The sequence below is a fragment of the Nannospalax galili genome, unplaced genomic scaffold, assembly GCF_000622305.1.
Source record: "Nannospalax galili isolate Female #2095 unplaced genomic scaffold, S.galili_v1.0 scaffold1759, whole genome shotgun sequence".
Taxonomy (NCBI): Eukaryota; Metazoa; Chordata; class Mammalia; order Rodentia; family Spalacidae; genus Nannospalax; species Nannospalax galili.
This window is the reverse complement of record NW_008342711.1, coordinates 627,716-648,096: the sequence shown is the minus strand read 5'-3', so window position 1 is coordinate 648,096 and position 20,381 is coordinate 627,716. Positions and strand designations below refer to the sequence as shown.

General features: G+C 45.3%; 2 protein-coding genes and 1 non-coding gene across 14 annotated transcripts in view; 1 reads left to right on the top strand and 2 right to left on the bottom strand.

Annotated features, from left to right (window-relative positions):
• Positions 1-10,389, top strand: part of Pfkfb1 (6-phosphofructo-2-kinase/fructose-2,6-biphosphatase 1) — a 61,823-nt gene extending 51,434 nt beyond the window's left edge. For 4 of the 8 annotated variants that reach the window (XM_029566258.1, XM_029566262.1, XM_029566257.1 and 1 more), the window contains 3 exons: positions 4,757-4,886; positions 7,448-7,510; positions 8,504-10,389. In XM_029566258.1, coding sequence (XP_029422118.1) covers positions 4,757-4,886; positions 7,448-7,510; positions 8,504-8,766 — 456 coding nt within the window. In that variant the 3' untranslated portion in view covers positions 8,767-10,389. The remainder of the gene's footprint in view (positions 1-4,756; positions 4,887-7,447; positions 7,511-8,503) is intronic. The other 4 variants (XM_008838762.3, XM_008838760.3, XM_008838759.3 and 1 more) reach the window with 2 other exon arrangements.
• Position 10,390: 1 nt separating this feature from the next.
• Tro (trophinin) overlaps positions 10,391-20,381 on the bottom strand; it is an 11,185-nt gene continuing 1,194 nt past the window's right edge. For 3 of the 5 annotated variants that reach the window (XM_008838755.3, XM_008838754.3, XM_008838756.3), the window contains exons 2-13: positions 19,766-19,835; positions 18,317-19,474; positions 17,581-17,685; positions 17,407-17,470; positions 17,124-17,203; positions 16,542-16,633; positions 15,758-15,837; positions 15,624-15,666; positions 15,169-15,231; positions 14,596-14,710; positions 10,768-13,433; positions 10,391-10,599 (exon numbers count right to left, since the gene is read on the bottom strand). In XM_008838755.3, coding sequence (XP_008836977.1) covers positions 10,779-13,433; positions 14,596-14,710; positions 15,169-15,231; positions 15,624-15,666; positions 15,758-15,837; positions 16,542-16,633; positions 17,124-17,203; positions 17,407-17,470; positions 17,581-17,685; positions 18,317-19,474; positions 19,766-19,810 — 4,500 coding nt within the window. In that variant the 5' untranslated portion in view covers positions 19,811-19,835 and the 3' untranslated portion in view covers positions 10,391-10,599; positions 10,768-10,778. Of the gene's footprint in view, positions 10,600-10,767; positions 13,434-14,595; positions 14,711-15,168; positions 15,232-15,623; positions 15,667-15,757; positions 15,838-16,541; positions 16,634-17,123; positions 17,204-17,406; positions 17,471-17,580; positions 17,686-18,316; positions 19,475-19,765; positions 19,836-20,381 lie in introns of those variants that run through there. The other 2 variants (XM_029566254.1, XM_017799556.2) reach the window with 2 other exon arrangements.
• LOC115071349 lies at positions 14,895-15,019 on the bottom strand. The gene has a single exon (XR_003850436.1). It is a non-coding gene; the product is annotated as a small nucleolar RNA SNORA11 (small nucleolar RNA).

Here is a 20,381-nt window from a genome sequence, read left to right as displayed (position 1 = left end):
TTTGCTACCACATAATTTCCTATCTCTGTGTGAGATGAATGCTTATTGCTTTCAATACAGCCTCTACTTAGCCAGTTCTGCATTTTAAAAGATTCATTAATCAGATTCCATGTACTAGATGGATGCAAACTCCTATGAACAGTTATCAGACAATCTGGACATCTGGCAAGATAAAACTGTGGAGATTATGTTCAGTCACAAATCACTTTCATATTTGTATTTTATCCTCAGAAATGACTTTACAAAGTCATTGTTAATTTGCTCTCATTTTCCTTTATATATTTTGAGACTATTTTATTAGAGGCATACAAAATTAAAGCAACTTTATCTTCTCTGTAAATTATATATTTTAATATTATATAGTAACCAACCTTCTTGTCTCCTACCAATGCCATTTACCAAAAAACATACCCTACCTAATGCTAATATAGCTCTACAGGTTTTTTCTGATAACCATTTGCCTAGTTTATCTTTATTCATTTGTTTTCAACTTCTCTATATGTTTCTATTTTGTTTCGTGTAAGCAGTTTACAATTGGATTTTGTTGTTTTAATGAAGACTGAAATATATGTCTTTTGAATGCTAAGCTTGGTATATGTATTTTATTAACTTTCTGTGCTTGCTTTATTTTTTTCTTGCTTTCCTTGGGACTGAGTTTTTACATCAAATATATGTTATAATCTGTTTCCATTCTTTTGGAGGTTACCCTTAACATTAAAAAAATTATCATTGCTCTTTCTGATTTTGAAGATATCACACTATAAGAGTATGAGGTCAAAATATTTTACTTTTAAATCATTCAGAATAATTTGCTATGTATACAACCAATGTGAACACAACAATTTTATATGATTATCAAAATCTAAAATCAATCTCTTCATCCCCCTAAATAGTATAAGAACTCTGAAACTTTCATCACTCCCTCTCCCAACTCACATGTTGTTTTGTGTTTTCATACAGTCTTAGTCATGACTCCTAATGAACTGTTACTGTTATTGCTGTTATTATTATTGCTTTTTTAATTCTGAAGAGAGGCAATTTTTAACACATTTTTTCAGAAATAACTTGAAGCATGTTACATAAATATATATAGAGAGAGAAGTTTAAGGGTAGGGGGAATAGAAATAAGAAATCAAAGACCAAAGGATTTGCCAACATGGGGTCAGCTTTGGTGGAATAATGAAGGTTTCCATCAGCTCTGTTCTTTTTTTTAAAAATCCTAGCAAGTTTATTGAGTTTGCTAAAAGAACATAGGGTGGAGTTTTTTTTTTTTACAGAAGTGTGGGCTCCCTGCCCCCATTTACGGCTGCACTGGAAAGTCCACACACACTCAAATATAGATCCTGTGACTTCCAACAGCCGCACAAAATGGACAGAGAGGTGCCTCATGGCATTCTCAGCTTATATATCCTTAGCCACTCCCCTACATGGAGCTAAGGTTGACTGATTGGGTGGGAGGGGTAACTGACTTTGACTCTCCCACCAACTCCTTGAGGAGTGTGGGAAGGAGGTGTCACTAGCTTGCCAGCATAGTGGTCAGAGGACACTTCCAGGAACCCCTCCACCTCTTCCTCCAGCTCTTACATTCTTTCTGGCAACCACTTCTGCAAAAGTCCCTGAGCCTGGAAGGGGGTGATAGGTGTGGGATGATCTTCCTCCCATTGTGGCAAGGCACTGAACTTTCAGGTCTCTTTATCATCTGTTTTCCATGGGCTGTTGGCCCATTTCAGTGGGATTCCATCTATTATAAGGATTTGGTGCTAGGATCCACAAATGAGGGAGAACATGTCTTGCTTTTCTGAGTCTGTGTTACTTCACTTAGTATAACAGTTTCTAGAAACATGGATTTACCTGCAAATTTCAATATTTCATCTTTCTTTACTGCTGAGTAGAACTCCACTGTGTAAATATACCACATTTTCGTTAACCACTCTTCAGTTGAGGGGCATTTATGTTGCTTCCATCTCTTAGCTATTGTGAAAAGAGCAGCAACAAACATGGTTCTACAAGTGTCTCTTCAATAGGATGAGTCCTTTGGATATATGCCAAGGAGTGGTATAACTGGGTCAAATGGTAGGTACATTTTTAGTTTTTTTAAAGGGTCTCCACACTGCTTTCTATAGGGTTGCACAAGTTTGCAATCCCACCAGCAGTGGATGAGCATTCCCTTTTTTCTACATCCTTGCCAGCATTTCCTATCATTTTTTCTCTTCATCTTAGCCAGTCTGACTGGGGTAAAATGAAATCTTAATGTGGTTTTAATTTTTGTTTCCCTAATTACTAATGATGGTGAACACTTTTTAAGATGCTTCTTAGCCATCTTTATTTCTTTCTTTGAGAACTCTCTGTTTAGATCTTTAGCCCATCTTTTAATTGGGTCATTCATTTTCTTGGTTCTTTGTTTTTTGAGTTCTTTATATATTCTAGTAGTTAAACCTCTATCAGATGTGTCACAGGTGAAGACTTTTTCCCCACTCTGTGGGTTTTCTGTTCACTTTCTTGATTTGTTTCTTTTGCTGTGCAGAAGCTTTTTAGTTTAATGAGGTCTCACTTGTTGATTGCTGACCTTAATTCCTGAGCAACTTCTGTCTGATTTAGAAAATCCTTTCCTACACCTGTATCTTCTAGGTTATTGCCAATGTTTTCTTCTGAGAGCTTCAGAGTTTTGAGTTTCACATGGAGGTCTTTGACACATTTGGAGTTGACTTTTGTGCAAGGTGAAAGATAAGTATTGAATTTCATTCTTCTACAGGTGGAGATCCAGTTTTGCCAGCACCATTTGTTGAAGATGCTGTCTTTCCTCCATTGTGTGTTCTTGGCACCTTTGTCAAATATCAGGTGGCTGAAATTGAGTGTACTCATGTTTGGGTCTTCAATGATGTTCCATTGATCTACATGTCTATTTTTGTGCCCAGTACCATGCTGTTTTTATGACTATAGCTCTTTAGTATACTTTGAGATCTGGTATAGTAATCCCCCCTCTTTGCTCTTTGTTCTCAGGGTTGCTTTGGCTATCTGGGGTCTTTTGTGCTTCCATACGAATGTAAGGATTTTTTTCTAATTCTGTGAAGTATGTCTTGGGGATTTTTGTTGGGGTTGCATTGAATCTGTATATTGCTTTTGGTAGGATGATCATTTTCACAATATTAATTCTTCTAATCCATGAGCATGGGAGGTCCTTCCATCTCCTGGTGTCTTTCTCAATCTCTTTAAAATTTTCATTGTAGAGATCTTTGATGTCTTTGGTCAGATTTATTCATATATATATATAGGCTACTGTGAATGGGAGGGTTTACCTGTACTCTTTCTCCAATTGCTTGTTATTGATATATAGAAAGGCTATTAATATTTGTAGATTAATTTTTAACCTGCTACTTTACTGAAAGTGTCAATCAGTTCTAGGAGTTCTCTGGTGGCAGCCAGATCTGGTACTGTCAGGCTGTCTGCTGAGTTCTCAGCCCCTACCCCAGGTGGAGGCCAGATCAGGCACTCTCAGGCTGTCGGCTGTTACTGTTGCTTTTATAAGTCAGTTAACTTTGATAATTTGATCATTCGTGCTCCTTATATCTCAAGTCTAATTTCTAGGGTCATTTTCCTTCTTCCTGTGGACGTTTCTCTACAGAGAATCTGTTGATGGTATTTTCACCCTTCATTATGTCTAAAATTATCTTCGGGGTATGTCTTCAATCCTAGAAGATAATTGGCTGCATGTAAAACTCTCAGTTGGCTGTTGTTTTCTCAGCACTTTGAAGGTGTTTCTCGAATTGCCTTAGAATTTCTATTCTGGCTAAGAAACTTGTTGAGTTTAGTTGTTGTGTCTTTGCTCTCTGGCTTCTTGGAAAGTCTTTGTATCTCTGTTGCTTTTAAGCTTCATGCTTATATGTTTAGATATTAGTTTATTTCGCCTCCATCTCTTTTTTCCTCCATTTTCTTTTCTCTCCCTTTCCTTCAGCTCCCCTCTATCATGCCCTCCCTCCTTCCTTCTTTCTTTTTCTTTCTTTCTTTCTTTCTTTCTTTCTTTCTTTCTTTCTCTCTCTCTTTCTTTGGTCCTTCCTTCCTTCATTCCTTCTTTTGTTTGTTCATTCCTTCCTTCCTTCCTTCCTTTCCTTTCTTTCTGTTACTGTGTTTCAAACCAAAGATTTCCTACATGTACTCTACACCCTCAGCCTTTATTTATAAATTGTTACAGGAAGCGCTTCCAAATTTTTCCATCAGAATCAAAGAGACACAGATACATTTTCTTACTATTTTGCTTTTCCCTGTGAATGGACTTTTTCTAGTTTAAAGTTTTACTGAGCTTATATAGATTTGCCTTCTGAGAGTCTCAGATTTATGTTGACTTTTATTTCCTATTTCTATAAGGTTTTAAAAACTCAAACTTTTTGATTACTATGATTGCCACATGCCCCAGGATAGTTATGGCTTCCTCACCCACTCATTCTTTTTTTTTTCAAACTTTTCATTTTGGAGTACTACAGTCAGAATTTTCCTTATTCTTTTGAAACATCAGCTATGCAGTTAAGTAGATATTTCATAGTTAAGAGCTATATTGTTGTTTTTAGCGCATATTTATTGCTCGGTCCATTTAACAGATGAGAAAGTGAGACCTTGAGAAATGAATGATTTGCCTAAACATATTGTTGGGTCAATAATTCAACTTATTACCAAACCAAGTTTTCTTGATTCTTGGACTAAGGTTCATGTCTGTAAATATACTTTGTCCTTCTTCCTTACCAATTACTTCTCTCTCTTTTAGTCCTATGAGGATCTGGTTCAGCGTCTTGAACCAGTTATAATGGAGCTAGAACGACAGGAAAATGTACTGGTGATCTGTCATCAGGCTGTCATGCGGTGCCTCCTGGCCTACTTCCTGGATAAAAGTTCAGGTAACACCCTCCTCTTTCTTCTTGATGTGGAGGGGTAGATGTAATTTGAGATACTGTTGCCAGCAATTGGTGGTTTATATTGCAGTGCTTAAAAGCACAATACCAAAAACAAAGATATCTAGGTTCAGACTCTTGGTTACATGCCAAATATACTGCCTTTGAGAAGTACTGTTTCCCCACTGAGCCTCAGTTTCCTTAGCTTTATTATAAAATGGAGACAATTAATGGTGAAATTGAAATAAACATGAAAAGAGTTTAGAGCACATGATGCCTTGTATGGTCTGTGGTGCCATTATTATTATTATGAGTTAATATTGAAAACTAGCATAAACAGTCTGACACAGCTTCAAATACTGAACCAGTATATTTCTGAAACATACCACCCTCAGCTGATAGTAGGACCATTCATGGCCTCATGATCCTGATAACAGGTTTCTGTCTTTACTATAGGGTTAATTTGTCCAAGATAGCAATATTTGAGTTTTAACTTTTCAAGTGGTAATTTATCTTTAAAAATACCCAGACACAGTATTTATAAAAGTATCTATACAGAGACTACATGTACTGAGTTGCCAACTAAGACAGGTGACCTGGCAAGAAATTATTGTATTTCCTTCACGAGTCCATTGGATATTTAAAAAGTGTTTGGGGACAATGCTAAATGGTATTTAATGCCCACAATCTCCTGAACTCTTAGATCTTTTCTATTATGCTAATTTCAAACTAAAGAGCATATAAAATATGGAACAATCCAGACTGGAACTCAGAGAACTTGAGAACATGGGAGTAAACAAGTCATATTCTCTAGCTTGTCTTCAATTTCCTTACCTAAAATAGATGATGGATATGTGATGAGGGGTCCTTTCAGTGCTAGAATTCTGATATATTCACATTTTTGCTTTTCAGGGCATTCTTTTAGATTGTGAGGCAGGCAGTATAATTTCCACTGCCCAGATGAAAAAACCAAGGTTCAGAGAGGTGAAGTAACTTGCTCAACATCATGTGAATGGCAGGGATAAGAGTTAATCCAAGGTGCATTACAGAGGCCCTCCACTCTCAAATATACTTTGGAAGCAGGGTGTAGTTACTACCTTATGTCTCCACTTCTTTCCCTCTTTCATGCACAGACTATCCTAGCTCCTCACAACTGTCTTGGGAGTCAAGTCAGGCAGCCCTAGGCAAATGGTTTTACCCCCATTACTTGGGGAAAAGAGAGATAGTATGAATTGAGGCCCAGAGAGAGAAGAGGCTGAGTCAAGGTTACTAGTTAAGTGAGTGGCAGAGCTGGGTCAGAGACCCAGATAAGTTACTTCTCTTCTCTGAATCTATTTCCATATGTGGGCAGTGAGAGCAAACAGGGCCCAGAGCATCAGTGAGGATATAGTGTGGCCATACACAAAAAGTTCTTAACCCAGATCATGATTATGATGATTATGACCATGAGGAGGAACAGGATGGATTATGAGGTAAATACCCAGCCTGATGGGTTAGGAGGTTGGGAGGGTGATTGGTAGGCCTTGAAAGCGTACAATGAACCTAAGGGACAAGAAGCCATGACAAGTGGTATTCCAGCTAAATGAAGGGAGCTAAGGATAAGTATTGCAGCCTAGATAGTGGGAATATAGATATCTGGATAAAGTGCCCAGCAGGTAGGTGTTCCACCCCCAGTACACTGTGAGCTCCTCCGTGGCAGTAGCAACAGACTGCAAGAGCAGAAAAGTCATCTTATCCTCAGAGCATCCTAGGTTAGAGTCCCCAGATAGCTACTTGTTGGCCATTTGAATTCAGACCACTACCTTTCCCCTTCAAGCTCATTTCCTTATCTATGGAATCAGTCAGATCACCCCATTCTCTCAGTTTGCCTGACAAGCAGAAACGGCCCAGACAGGAAATTGTACAAAAATTTCAGAATAACCGTCTACATAATAGCAAAATACCAGTGAATCAATTAATGTTTGTCCATGAACAAATTGTAGGACTCCCTCTCTCTCTCTCTCTCTCTCTCTCTCTCTCTCTCTCTCTCTCTCTCACACACACACACACACACACACACACACACACACACCCATACACGCACCCACACACGCACGCACATGGGGGCTGGTCTCAGGGGAAGACTGTAGGAATGGCCTAGTGCCACATGTACTTCTTTCATGGAACTGGCACAAAAGAGGCTCTCAGAGAACACGTACCAGTAGGAGTTGTGGACCCTTGTGGGGGTGAGGCTGTAGTGGAGAGGTCTATGGAAGCTCTAGACTGGGGCAGGATGGAGGCTCACATTCGTCTTCTGAGGGTAAGGAGTTGAGGTCTCTGAGTGGGCTGTGTGGCTCTCCCATGGGACTCAGTCTGTCCATGTTTCCCAAGGCCATCTTGTCTCTCTCTGTTCCCAGGCAGCCTGGTTGCTCTCTTTTGCCCTGTCAGCCTGTTCCCCTCACTGCCCCCCTGCTCAATGTGAGTTTCTGCTCAGGCCCAACTAGGAAGCAAAAGTAGAAGTGGGAGTAACCAGCAAACCTGGTTGTGGACACAGCACCAAATCTCTCAGGGCTTTTTCTCCTTTTCAGATGAACTGCCTTATCTCAAGTGCCCTCTGCACACAGTGCTCAAACTCACACCTGTGGCTTATGGTGAGTACACCCACTATCATCTAAGGAAAGGCACACAGAGGACAGGAGCATGTCCCCAGTGCTGGCCATTTGCTCTAGAAAGTTCCTGGGGGAGGTTCCCTGGGTGGGTGGTAATAGGGTAGCAGGGAAGAACTAGGATAGCCTCTAAATCTGGGGCCTGGTTCTAACTTTCTGTCTCTGTCTGAATAATGAGTACAGAAACATTGTGTTGGGCCAGGGGGTCCCAACAGGAACCGCAGGAAAATTATAGGTTGGGGCCATATTGAAGAAAGAGCTCAAAGATTATTCTGGGTAGTTTAGCCTCTATCAGGGCACTAATTATCTATGAACGGTTCATAAGCAGGTAGAAGATAGAATCAAATTCAGTTTGGGGTGTGAAACAGGATAGAATGGTTTAGTGAAGACTGTGATAGGATGCAGTCCACAGGAATGGAGCTAAGGGGGTTACCAGTAAAGCACTGGGGTTCTTTGGCTAGCTTCAGCCACTAGTGACACACTCTGCTCCTCCCTCAGGATCCTTAGAACTTCCTGGTACCTCCAAACCTCTGGTGTTCCTATAACCACATTGTCCTTTGAATAAACCTTACCTGGGCGTGAGTAAGCAGAACAGGGGCCTAGGACTCTTCCATTTAGCATGGTTTGGAGGATCATCAGTGCTGTCAAACTTACATCACTTTCTCATGGGTCACAAGAGTTGGTGAAGCACAGAGATCATCTCTCATTTATTTCTCCATGTACAAATGAGCAACTGAATCAGAAAGAACAGAGGCAGTTAAGGGCAGAGCTGGGAGAATAACTGCTGACTACTGGGCCCTTAGGCTTGGAGTCTTCCCAACCCACCCTGCAGCTCATCTGAATTCCCTTCCCTTCAGGGTAGATGTAATCTAGAGTGTGGACTGGAGTGTGGGCAGTGATGGGAGAAGGGAATGATAACTCAGGGAAGACCTGGGCTTAACCTGAGGGTTTATGGACATGAGTCTGTTCTTTTCTGAGGCTGCAAAGTGGAGTCCATCTACCTGAATGTAGAGGCTGTGAACACACACCGGGACAAACCTGAGGTAGGTAAGGGGCTCTGTACAAGCTGGCTGTTAAGGCACATTCTGAAAGTACCCTCCCACATGGAAAGGCTGTCAGCCCTGCAGATCCCAGGTGTTTCACATCAATCAGCACTCAGAAACACCAAGAACCATGGCCTAGGCCTGAGGCACCATAAAGACTCAGCTGTGACAATCCTTACCAGACAGGCCTTGGGCTGATTCCCCAAGCAAGCATGCCTGAGAAGAGCATCAGGACCCAGTCTCGGCTGAAAGAGGGCAACCTGGCAAAGGACAAGAAGAGGGGCTGGGAGGGGGCCCCTACACTTCCTGCTAACCCTAGGCTCTCTTCTCAGAATGTGGACATCACCCGTGAACCCGAGGAAGCCCTGGACACTGTCCCTGCCCATTACTAGCCCTTTCCAAGTGGTCAGATTGCCTCTGTCTTCATTGCTTTCCACTTATAGGAACTGCTGCTATTGCTATTCTCCCAAGAGCAGACTCTGGTCTTGGCCTGAGAGAGCCTTACCTCCAGTGAAGAAGCCTATCTAGTTGTGGATGAAGCTTTTTTAAAATTACTATTCTCTGATCAATAAATATTTCTCCCTGCCTATAGGACAGGAGGCCATGATAAGGCTTCTTCCCTTGCTCTCAAGACCTTGATCCTGACCCAACTTCAGTGCTGTTGGGGTAGAATGGGTGAAGACTTCTGGGAGGGAAGTCCTGGGTTGGCACCTTTAAAGATGGAGAAGATAGGTCCTTGTGAGTGACCGTGGGCCTTGATCTTTGGTGGTCAAGATGCATGGACAGGACACCTTCATCATTATCCTCAGAAGAATCTGGTACTTGGATCAAGTGCCCCACTCTCCTCCAATTCTTGCTACCATCTTGAGATATTTTATTGTCCATGTGAATTATGTATCCACCCCCACCCCCAACTTCAATGACTGTCTCCTTTTCATTCTTGGCATCATCTCTCTTGTCTCACTTACTGAATGGAAGGCTCCCACTCATTTGAGATTCCATACAATTACGTCATCCATAGGGTCTTTGGCAGCAGACCCCCACACCATAGGCATTCATGTGTTATCTCTTCAATGAACAGTATTTGCCCTTGTACATCACCAGTACAGTCCGAGTCCTCCATTGACTCCTACTTCATTAGTCTTGCAATAGTTCTCCACCCCTAAGCACCTTGGACCCTATCTGTCTATTATCACAAGTACCAATGATCTTGTGATTAAACAAACACACGAACCTGTTACCTTTGTTACCTTGTCCTTTCATCACAACCACCCAGCAAGATCTAAACCTTGAATCATCCACACCTTTTTGCTGAGATCTACTAGAGTTGCTGACCATTGCTTGAAGTAGATCTATTTATTCACTTGCACAACTACCCTGTTCAAAGTCAGGGTCACCCTACATTTTCTGGCACTCTATCCCTTTCCACCTTCTCATCCTTGTCAGTTTTTGACTCTTCTGTACCTATCTCCTGCCCCTCTACTGGCTTTGGCCCCACACTCTATACTTATCTTTCTTTCCTATCCCAAGGTAACCCCCTTGCTCCCACATCTACTCCTTGTTCCTTCCCCTTTTATCCCTCCATTCCTTACACATGACTCAAAATGAAGGTGAATTTACTATCCACAGCTTTCTCTTCGCCTTCTGCCTCCGACTTTCCCCTTCCACACACTATTATCCCTGTCTATCTCAGACCCCTTTGACCCTGAGAAATACCTGCCTGGAGCCCCAAATTCCCCTCGAGCTATGTTGAACTCCAGCTGTTCTACAGATCAAAACCTCATAACTCTCTAACCATATTAAAAAATGGAATAAACTCGGGTTCGTTTGCCAAATTTAATGTAACTCTGATACCAAAATAGGACAACACACAGGAAGCAAACAACAAAGCAGGAACAGCAGATTTTTTTCAGTGTGTCACTCTCAGCTGATGGGTCATAGCTGCTTGGGCTGCTGTGTGAACAAAGATTCCAAAGCTATACCTTGGCTCCATGGGAAGTTTTGCTTCATCTGTCAACATGGGGAGTAGACCTAGGGAAAACCCCCAAAAGCAGAAACGCATGTTAGCACCAATTCTGTTTTCTCATTCTTCCTTGTCTTCATCTTCTCACCCAGCTTTCCTATCTTAGGGTCTTTTCTAGTATCTCCCAGTTACTATACTCATCCCTGTGGACCCCAGCTATGGGATATTGCAGTTACCTGAAACTTCACTAGCCATAGGAGAAGCCACAGGCACCAAGGCTAGTGGCTCCACCCCCAAAGCCAGCACCGGTGCTTGGTCCACCGCTGAATCCAGCACTGGCATTGAGTCCACCACCAAAGCCAGCGCTGCTGCTCAGTCCACCACTGAAGCCCGCTCCAGTGCTTGGTCCGCCGAAGCCCGCTCCAGTGCTTGGTCCGCCGAAGCCAGTTCCTGTACTTGGTCCACCACCAAAGCCACCAGTGCTTGGTCCACTGCAGAAGCCAGCACCAGTGCTTGGTCCACCACTAAAGCCAACAATAGAACTGGGTCCACTACTGAAGCTGGAGCCGGTGCTGGGTTCACCAGTAAAGCCAGTGCTGGTGTTGGAATCACTGCCAAAGCCAATGACGGTATTCAGTCCTCTGTCAAAGCTGGCATTAGGCCCACTGCCAAAGCCATCGCTGGTGCTGAGGCTTACACTGAAGCCTGCACCAGTGCCAAATGTGCTGCCAAAGCCAGTACTGGTACCCAGTCCACCAGCAAAGCCATCACTAGTGACCAGTCCACCACCAAAGCCAGCACTGCTGCCCAGTCCATCACCAAAGCCAGCACTAGTGCCCAGTCCACCACTGAAGTCAGTGCTGGTGCTTAGTCTGCCACCGAAGCCAGCACTGGTACCCAGTCCTCCACTGAAGTCAGCACTAGGGCTTAGTCCACCAAAATTAGTGCTGGTGCCTAGTCCACTGCCAAAGGCAGCACTGGTGCCTAGGCCACCATCGAAGCCAGCACTGGGGCCTAAGCTGCCACCAAATCCAGCACTGGTACCCAGTCCACTTCCAAAGCCAGCACTGGTGCCTAACCCATTGCCAAAACTGAAACCGGCACTGGAGCTATGCCCCTCGCTATAACTGGCACTGGTTCCACCAGTGAAACAGGAGTTGGTGCTGGAAGAACCTCCAAAGCATAGGTTGGTGTTAGATGCACTGCCAAAACAGAGGCTGGTGCTGGGGGCTCCACCAAAACAGACGCTGGTGCTGTGAGAGCCACCAAAGCTGACACTCGTAGTGGGAGCACTGCCAAAGCTAATGCTGTTACTGGGAGTACTACCAAAGTCAGTGGTACTGAGAGCCCCACCGAAGCCAACGCTGGTACTGAATGTACCAAAGTCAGGATTGGTGCTGAGTGCGCCACCAAAGCCACCACTGGTGCTGACGGAACTTCCAAAGCTCGCACCTCCATTCAGTGTGCCACTAAATCCGGCACTGGTGCTAATGGCACCACCAAATCCAGCACTGGTGTTGAATGCATTGCCAAAGCTGGCACTGGTGCTGACAGCACCACCAAAGCCAGCATTGCTCCCGAGTGCACCGCCAAAGCCGGCACTGGTGCTGACGGCACTGCCAAAGCTGGCATTGCTCCCGAGTGCACCACTAAAGCTGGCACTGGTGCTGATGGCACTGCCAAAACCGGCACTCCCGTTGAGTGCACCACCAAAGCCAGCACTGGTGCCAGAAGAGCCACCAAAGCTGACGCTAGTGCTTAGTGTGCCACCAAAGTCAGAGCTGGTGCTAGAAGTACCAAAGGAGACACTGGTGCTGAGTGTCCCACCAAAAGCAGTGTTGGTGTTCGGAGAGCCACCAAAGCAGATACTGGTACTAAGTGTGCCTCCAAAGTTGGCACCAGAGCAGGGAGAGCTACCAAAGCAGACACTGGTGCTAAGTGTGCCTCCAAACCCAGTGGTGGTGCTAAGTGCGCCAGTGAAGACAGTGCTCGTGGTAGGTGCACTGCCGAAGCTGGTGCTGGTGCTGAGTGCACCACTGAAGGCAGCTGTGGTGCTGCCGAGTGTGCCTCCATAGGCACAGGTGGCACCGCCGCTGAAACTGGCGCTGGTACAGGGTGTACCACCAAAGCTAATACTGGCTCCGCCGCTGAAAGCAGCACTGGTGGTGGGTGCACTACCAAAGCTAATGCTGGATCCATCAGTGAAACTCGTGCTAATGCTGGGCACACCGCCAAAGCTAATGCTGGCTGTGCTGCTGAAACTAGTGCTAGTGCTCAGTGCACTGCCAAAGCTAATGCTGGCTGTGCTGCTGAAACTAGTACTGGTGCTCGGTGTACCGCCAAAGCTAATGCTGGCTGTGTTGCAGAAGGTGGCACTAGTACTGGGTGTGCCACCGAAGGTAATGCTGGCTCCACCACCGAAACTACTGCTAGTGTTGGGTGTGTCACCAAAACTAATGCTTGCTGCACTGCTGAAGCTGGCAGAGGTATTGGGTACACTACCAAAGGTGATGCCAGCTCTGCCACCGAAGCCACCACTGGGGCTGGGCGCGCCCCCGAAGCTAATACCAGCACCATCGCTGAAACTACCTCTGGTACTAGCTCCTTGGGTGAAGTCGAGATTAGTATTGGTATCTGCATTTTCTTGGCCTCTGGCCTCAATATCAAAAGAAAATCTGTTCCAGGCTTGAGCATCATCACCTAACTCTTCCCTTGTTAGGCAGTCAATATCCATGTCATCCCAATTCCAGGGCCCAGCCACGGCTTCCTCTCCAATCCCCATTTGGGCTCTTGCCTCAGCCCTGGCCTCAGCCTCAGCCACAGCCACAGCTGCAGCTTGGACTTCCATCTCTACTGCCTCCCGGTACTGAGCAGCCCAGTCCTTAGGGTCTTTCTTCTGTACCTAAAATTGAAATTGGAATTACTGTAAGAAAAACAGCCCTTATAATCATGTGTGAAACACCTATTATGGGAACAGCACAAAACAAATAGCAGTAAGTAAAGTAATATTCTTACGTCAGCTCTGATAACTTAGGTACGAGTTATGTCCTTGGACAAGTTACTTAGTCTTACTGGGCCCCAGTGTCTCCACTTGTGATATGGAGAGAGTAAGTGTGTTGTGGACTGAGTGTATTTCCCCCCCAATTTTTTTTTGTCTTTTTGAGACAGGGTCTCCCTGTAGCCCCAGCTGTCCTGGAACTCACTATGTAGACCAGGCTGGCCTCGAACTCACAAAGATCCTCCTGCTTCTGCTTCCCAAGTGCTGGGATTAAAGGCGTGCACCACCACGCCTGGCCTCCTCCAAATTTTTATATTGAACATTCAGTCCCCGATGTGACTGTATTTGCAAATAGGGCCTTTTGTGGGGATAACTTCAGTTAAATAAGGGCATCAAGGTAAGGCCCCAATCCAATAGGATTATTGCCTTTATAAGAAGAGACACAAATGAGCTCAGGCTTGCTCTCAGCCATGTGAAAACATAGCAAAAAGCTAGTGTCTATAAGTCAGGAGGAGAACCTTCACCAGAAACTAGTTGTACTGGAAGTTGACCTAGGACTGGAACTTTCAGAGAATCGATTACTGTTTCTTAAAAGAAAAAATCATTTATTTTTATTTTATGTGTATGAGTGTTTTGCCTGCATGTATATAAGTGCACCCATGTCATGAGAAGCCCATGGAGGCCAGAAGAGGGTGTCAGATCCCCTGGAACTGGAGTTACAGAAGGTTGTTAGCCACCATGTGGGTGCTGAGAATCAAACTGAGGTCTGCTGGAAGAGCAGCTAGTGCTCTTAACTGCTAAACCATCTCTCTATCCCCCTATTTCTGTTTCTTAAACCATTCTGTTCATAGTGCTTTGTAATAGCAGCCTCAGCTGACTGATAAAAGGCGTGAAAAATGAATGAGACAATGCGAGATCTTTATCTTGCACTATGCTGGAACACTGAGGTTTCATACGCTTCTATAAAAAATGTCCATTGACCTGTACCTGCCTGTCACTGCACACAGCCTGCTTCAGTGAGAAATATGCCGTTCCCTTAACATGCCAAGCTCAGGACACACATTACCTTGCATGCAAACTTCAGGACTTTCATCTTGCTAGTTTCATGGTAAGACCGCAGGCCCCAGAAGAACTCATATTCAGGTGGTCTGCTGTTGGGGACCCTCTTGTATTCCAGATACCTTAAAGAAAGGAAATACAACTTGCTTCTAATCAAGCAAAAACAGTTGTTTAGCCATTAGGCCACAGACAGCACAATCTTCTTTAAAGAAACATCAAATAATTCCCAGAGAAAACTTTTCAAAACCCTTCAGCCCCAGACTCATTCCCACACAGAATTCCATGGAAAACAGTTATTTGCAATTTTTATATGGGACCGGATGCTACAGAAGACAAACGAGCCTTGCCTCCTGTAAGACTAACCCCAAATTACTGTTGGGTGTACTGCAAACAGAGTGACCATTTTTGGGTCCCTGCTCTGAGCACACCCCACTACAGTTTCCTAAGGAGTCATGGCCTAAGCCCTCGACAGGTCGACCCACAAGAACTTTAGCCAGGTCTCAGGTCTAGGACACAGGATGCCCATTCATCTAAAGACAGTGCACCAAGAGCTACATAGAAACCTTGAAACACGACTTACTTCTGCTTCACGAATTCGTCTGTGATGAGTTTCCTTACTTCTCCAAAAAGTGAATGCCTTACCCTGGCAATAGGAAAAATAGTCAGTGAACACAGCTCAGAACTGCCCAAGGGAAGGCAGAGGTATGTCTCAACACAGAAGAGACTTCTAGAGCCCATGAGGCAATGAAGGAAGTAGTGAGCATATGACCACTAGAAGCAAACAGTGAAGGCCAGATGACTCTTTGTCAGAAATGCCTGCAGGTCTACCTTATATCTCTTCTCAGAATAGACAGAGAGGACATAAGGAGAAAAGAAATCAAAAAGTTCAGAACCACTTTGTCACCCATCCAGGTAAGAAATCCTCCCCCACTACTCCCACATGCTCCACCAGACCACCAGGCTGATGCAATCCTGGGACCGTCCTCTTGCCAAAAGACAACACGGACAGCAAGCACAGAGAGAGCCCAATCGTACCCAGGGCGCAGTCCCAACTTGCGCAGCACCTCCCAGATGACAGCTGCAAGGGGAGGCAAGAAGACAGGGACAGAAAATGAGCACCTGCAGTTCAGACAATGACCACCCATTCAGCTGCCTGTCCAGTCACTCACCCTCACTGGCCTTGTTGCCATTCATGAAAATGACACTCAGAATCACCATAAGGAGACCCAGTTTAGGTGTATCCTTGGTCCTTAGGGAATAATAAGACAGAGAGAAAGTTTAGAACTATAAGCCATCTGCAAGACATAGCAGCCAGCTCACTACATTAGCCTCTCCCAGATTCCTCAGGTATGGAAGAATTCGGCCTAGTCTGGGGTCCCAGTTATCTATGACCCAAAGCATGGTGCTTTCACCATCGAGCCAAAGTCTCCATTCAGCTAAATGAGAAACCGCATCCTACCCCTCCCTATCCAGGATTGAGGAGGAGATGGAAGAATGCCTGTCAACCTAGGATAACGTAGGCACTCAGTCAATAGGAGTCCTTCCTTTTTCTCCCAAAGCTCCCACTGAGACAATTGTAGACATAGCCCCATTGATGGGTCTTGCCCTCAATCATGGCCCACCCACACCAGAAAGTCCTCTTTTGAGAGCCAGCCTACCAAGGTCAGGCATTCAGTAGAAGAGACAAGTAAAAATAGACTGACTTCACGGGAGGTTCTGGAGAGAAAGCCAACCTGATAGCAGGAATGCCCCACTCCGGGCTCTGAAACCCTTCCACCAGTCACAATCTGGCACCACCACTGCACACACTCCCAACCAGGTGTGGGCTGGGGCAGGGGCTTTTAGGCCCTCTTTCCTGGGCCTCTAAGAGGATATGGGATGAGAGGGCAGGGAAAGGGCACTACCGTGGATGAAGCAGAAGCCCCTCCCCACCCCAGCATTTTCCCAGCTTACGTTCCCAGTATGCCTGCAGAAGATTCCTGAGTGCTGATAAGAATATACAAGCTACTTTGCTTATCAATTTCCTTCAGATTGACTCGAAACATCTGCCAAGCAAAAGAACAATCTGTGAGATCACAAAATTCGTCTTAGGCATCAGTTAGCATCTTGGGCATTCTGCAGTTCACTGTACACCTAAGGGTTTTCTGGGGGTGAGAAAATGCAAGTTAAGCATATAGTTCAGTACTGAGCACACATTAAACACATAAACATCCGATGATCACCCACATCATCTTTGTGATCAGTAGGAATCCAGGGAGACAGAGACATGAGCATCTGAAATACATGAGGTGATATACCCAGCAGCAGACAGAAGCCAACACTGAGCTGAATGGCTTGGGTCCTAGCTGTGTTTTCACCACTGACTTGCTGTGTGACTGATGGCTGATCTATGTTCTTCCCTAGGCCACTCTGATCATCTGCACAGTGATGGGGATGTATTTGCAGGTCTCTGTGCTTCCTCATGAGGGTCATCATACACCCCTTTTCCATTCAAGGTTTCCCCAGTGTGCCCACTCTTCAGGGCTGCCTCTTCACCTTCTCCAGAGCGTAGCTTGCTCTTTCAATGATCTCTGGGAAATATTCGTCATATTCTTGGATGACATCTTTCAGCATGTCTGCAGGAAGGGAAAGATAGAAGAAGCTGAGCTGAGCAGAGGCCATATGAGTACAGACTTTTTACCAGCCCAGTGTGGTCAGGGCAGCGATGGTGAAGTGAGTGGGGCAAGTAAGGAAGTATGAGATGAGTCCATGAAAAATAAAGTTACCCAGAGGCCATGGGGAAAAAGGTAGTGGTGAGAAGAGCTCAAGGAGAGACTACCTGAGCGCTTGATGGGGATCTTTGTCTGGTCCTTAACCAATAGGTATTTCACCAACTTATTGGCCTGGAAAAGGAACAGTTGGGGAGGTATCAACACGTTGGCAGAAAACTTGGGAGAATGACAAGGAAGAAGGAAGAAAGAAAAAAAAGGACACAGGAAGGTCGGATTCTTACCCTTTCTTGCAAAATAGCCACATCTCGGGGTGGCGGAGGCCTTCGGCCCCATGGGATCCGCCTGTAATTACTGCCAGTTCTCTCTTCTCCATTAGGATGCTTAGACTTTATCATCAGAAAGAAGACATGTCCAGAGTCACCAGGTGAAAGAGACTGCTGTTTCTACCAGAAAGTCCCCCTAAACCCTATCCTACAGAGGGGCCTGACCCTATCCGTGGCTACCCTGACTCCCTGACTTTTCTTTCACTATCTTCTAAAGAACAGTTTTCTTCACCTCCTAGGGCAGGAGCAATCTAAGGACACAGCCTGGGACTTTGGGGTTTTTTTTTTTTTTGGCCACCACTGGACTTTGCTAGGAATAGCCCTTGGACAAATTTTCACTTTGGGGCTTTGTTTTTTTCTCTATAAAGCTGAGACTTTTAGTCCCAAGTTAATGAGTTACTTTCAAGAAATATGGGTATAATCTGCATAAATGTATATGACACAAAGCCTGGCACATAATTAAACACTACGCAAATACCAAGTGAGTTACACATATGTCTTCTCTAAGTATACAGATGTCTCACTTCCCTACTCAAAAGTATATGACACTCTTCTCAGCATATCCTATAACCTATGTGAACACAGGGTCTAGTTCAAAGTGAATAGGCTCTGTAAATATTGATAGGACAAATAAACAATCTAGGATACGAATGCAAAGGCAGCACAAAGTTAAGGAAGATGTCACAGATCTCACCTTCCGGTTCCTTTTTCCCCGAGTTCTAGTTGTGGGCTCCAAACTCAACTGAGCCAGATAGTCATCTGCTAAGGCCTGGACAGCAGCAGCGACCTGAGTCTCAAGGGCACTTATGCTGTTCTGAGAGGAAGCCATGTTGGCCTGAGCTCCGTGGTCAGCAATTTGGGTCTGGCTTTCTGTTGCCCGAGTCTTAGTAGCAGCCTTTCGAGCCCTAGACCCTCTCCTGATCCGCACAGTGACGGACAGACCATGGTTTGGGACCATTTGGATGGCAGGTGGAGCCTCAGAGATCTCAGAAGCAGAATTTGTGACTTTATTGGCAACTTTTTTGCCTTTGGGTTTTTTGGGCCTTAGAGCTACTGCTGAGGCCTCAACCTGTCTGTTAGATGCCTCATTAGCATTTGAGGACTCTAGATGTTCAGCATCAGTATTTATGGTCTTAGCAGTTGTCCTTTTAGGTTTGGAAGTTTTCTTGGTTCGGATAGAGGCCACTGTGGCCTGGATATTGGCTGTTTCGTTGGCAGTTTGGCCTTGGGTAGTAGCTGCGTGGGTGGCAGTTGGAGCCAGTGAGATCTCAGTGGCACTAGCAATGGCCTTATTGGCAGCCTTCTTAGCCTTAGAAGCTTTCTTAGGCTTGCTGGAGGCTATCAAGGCCAGGGAATTGGCTGACTCACTGGGTACTGGAGACTGGATAGTTGGTGAGGTAACTGGTAGGTTTAGAGCCTGCAAGGGTGACTTAAGCTGTATAGTGAAATCCTCACTGCCGATTGGGGATACCTTAGGAGAAACTCTCTTTGCCTTGGCTTTCTTAGGCTGAGCAACGACTGAAGAAGCCTGGATATTGGCTGCCTCAGTGGTAGCTGAAGCCTGGCTGATCTGGGTGAACATTGGTAGGTTTAAAGCCTGCAGAGTAACTCTGGGCTTGTTGGTAGCAGTGTCATTGGCAGATGAGACTGGAGGGGCAGCAGGTATGGTCTTATTAATGGCCTTAATAGAGGTCTTCTTAGTCTTGCTTTTCTTAGGCCGGCTGGCAGTAGGTGGGTCCTTAGTTGCTGACAACAGGGTATGCATCAGCATGACACCATCCTCTTCTGTGGTCTCATTCTGTCCATCTGGAGAGAAGGGAAGCCCCAGGCTCCCAGGGGGAGGCAGAGGGCCCTACATACTTAGGATTATGGTCCTGTTGGGAATTTCACCTCCCTACAACCTCCCCTCTTCACAACAGCCTCCCCTTCTTCTGAGCAGTTTGGTTGGAATGGGGTGGGGAAAGGGAAAGGGAGCAGGAGATAGTCAGGCAGGATTTCCTCTCTTCCCCCCTCCATCATGCAAAGGAAGACTGAGACAGGCTAGGCAGGGAATTATGGAACTACACAGTGGTAGTGGGCTCCAGAGGGGTAAGTGAATTCAAGGCAAGGCAGATAGCCTGGTAAGAAAGCAAAGAGGTCTCACCTGGAATGTGGGTACCCTGTAACCATAGTCATTTCTTCTATCCATCTTTCTGGTAAGCTAATAGCTGAGCCTGCAAGAAACAGGCCTGAGTTAAGAGGAGAATAAGGGAAGGTCAGATTAATCACAAATCCTGCCTAATCTGAAGCGTGAGAAAATTCAGATACTGGGTTCCAAACCTTTCTGGGTTTATATACCTAAAAGCCCAGATGCTGAGCTGCACCAAAGGTGCACCAAAGGTCTTTTGCGCCAAAGGTGGCAAGCCAGTTCTAGGACCCCACTCCTACACCTAAATAACCCTACAGCACCGCAACTTGATAGTGCGCATGTGCGTGGAGGCCCCCCTTCCCAGGCTCACAGGTTTTCTGAAGAAGCCTGGTTGTCAAGGCCCTCAGTACGCATGCGCCTTGATGGACGGGGCCATTTCTAACCATCTCACTCCCACATACATCCCCAGCTCTCAGAGCAACAGAACATCTGGGTCCCACCCGCCCCTTCCTTCTAACTGCATCCTATCTCAGTCCAACCTTTCCCCTTAGAGCAGTGTCTCCAGGGCTTCGCAGGGCCGCTCGGCGCCGCCCCCTCCCCCACAGCACCCCCCCCCTGCGGTGCGGCCGCG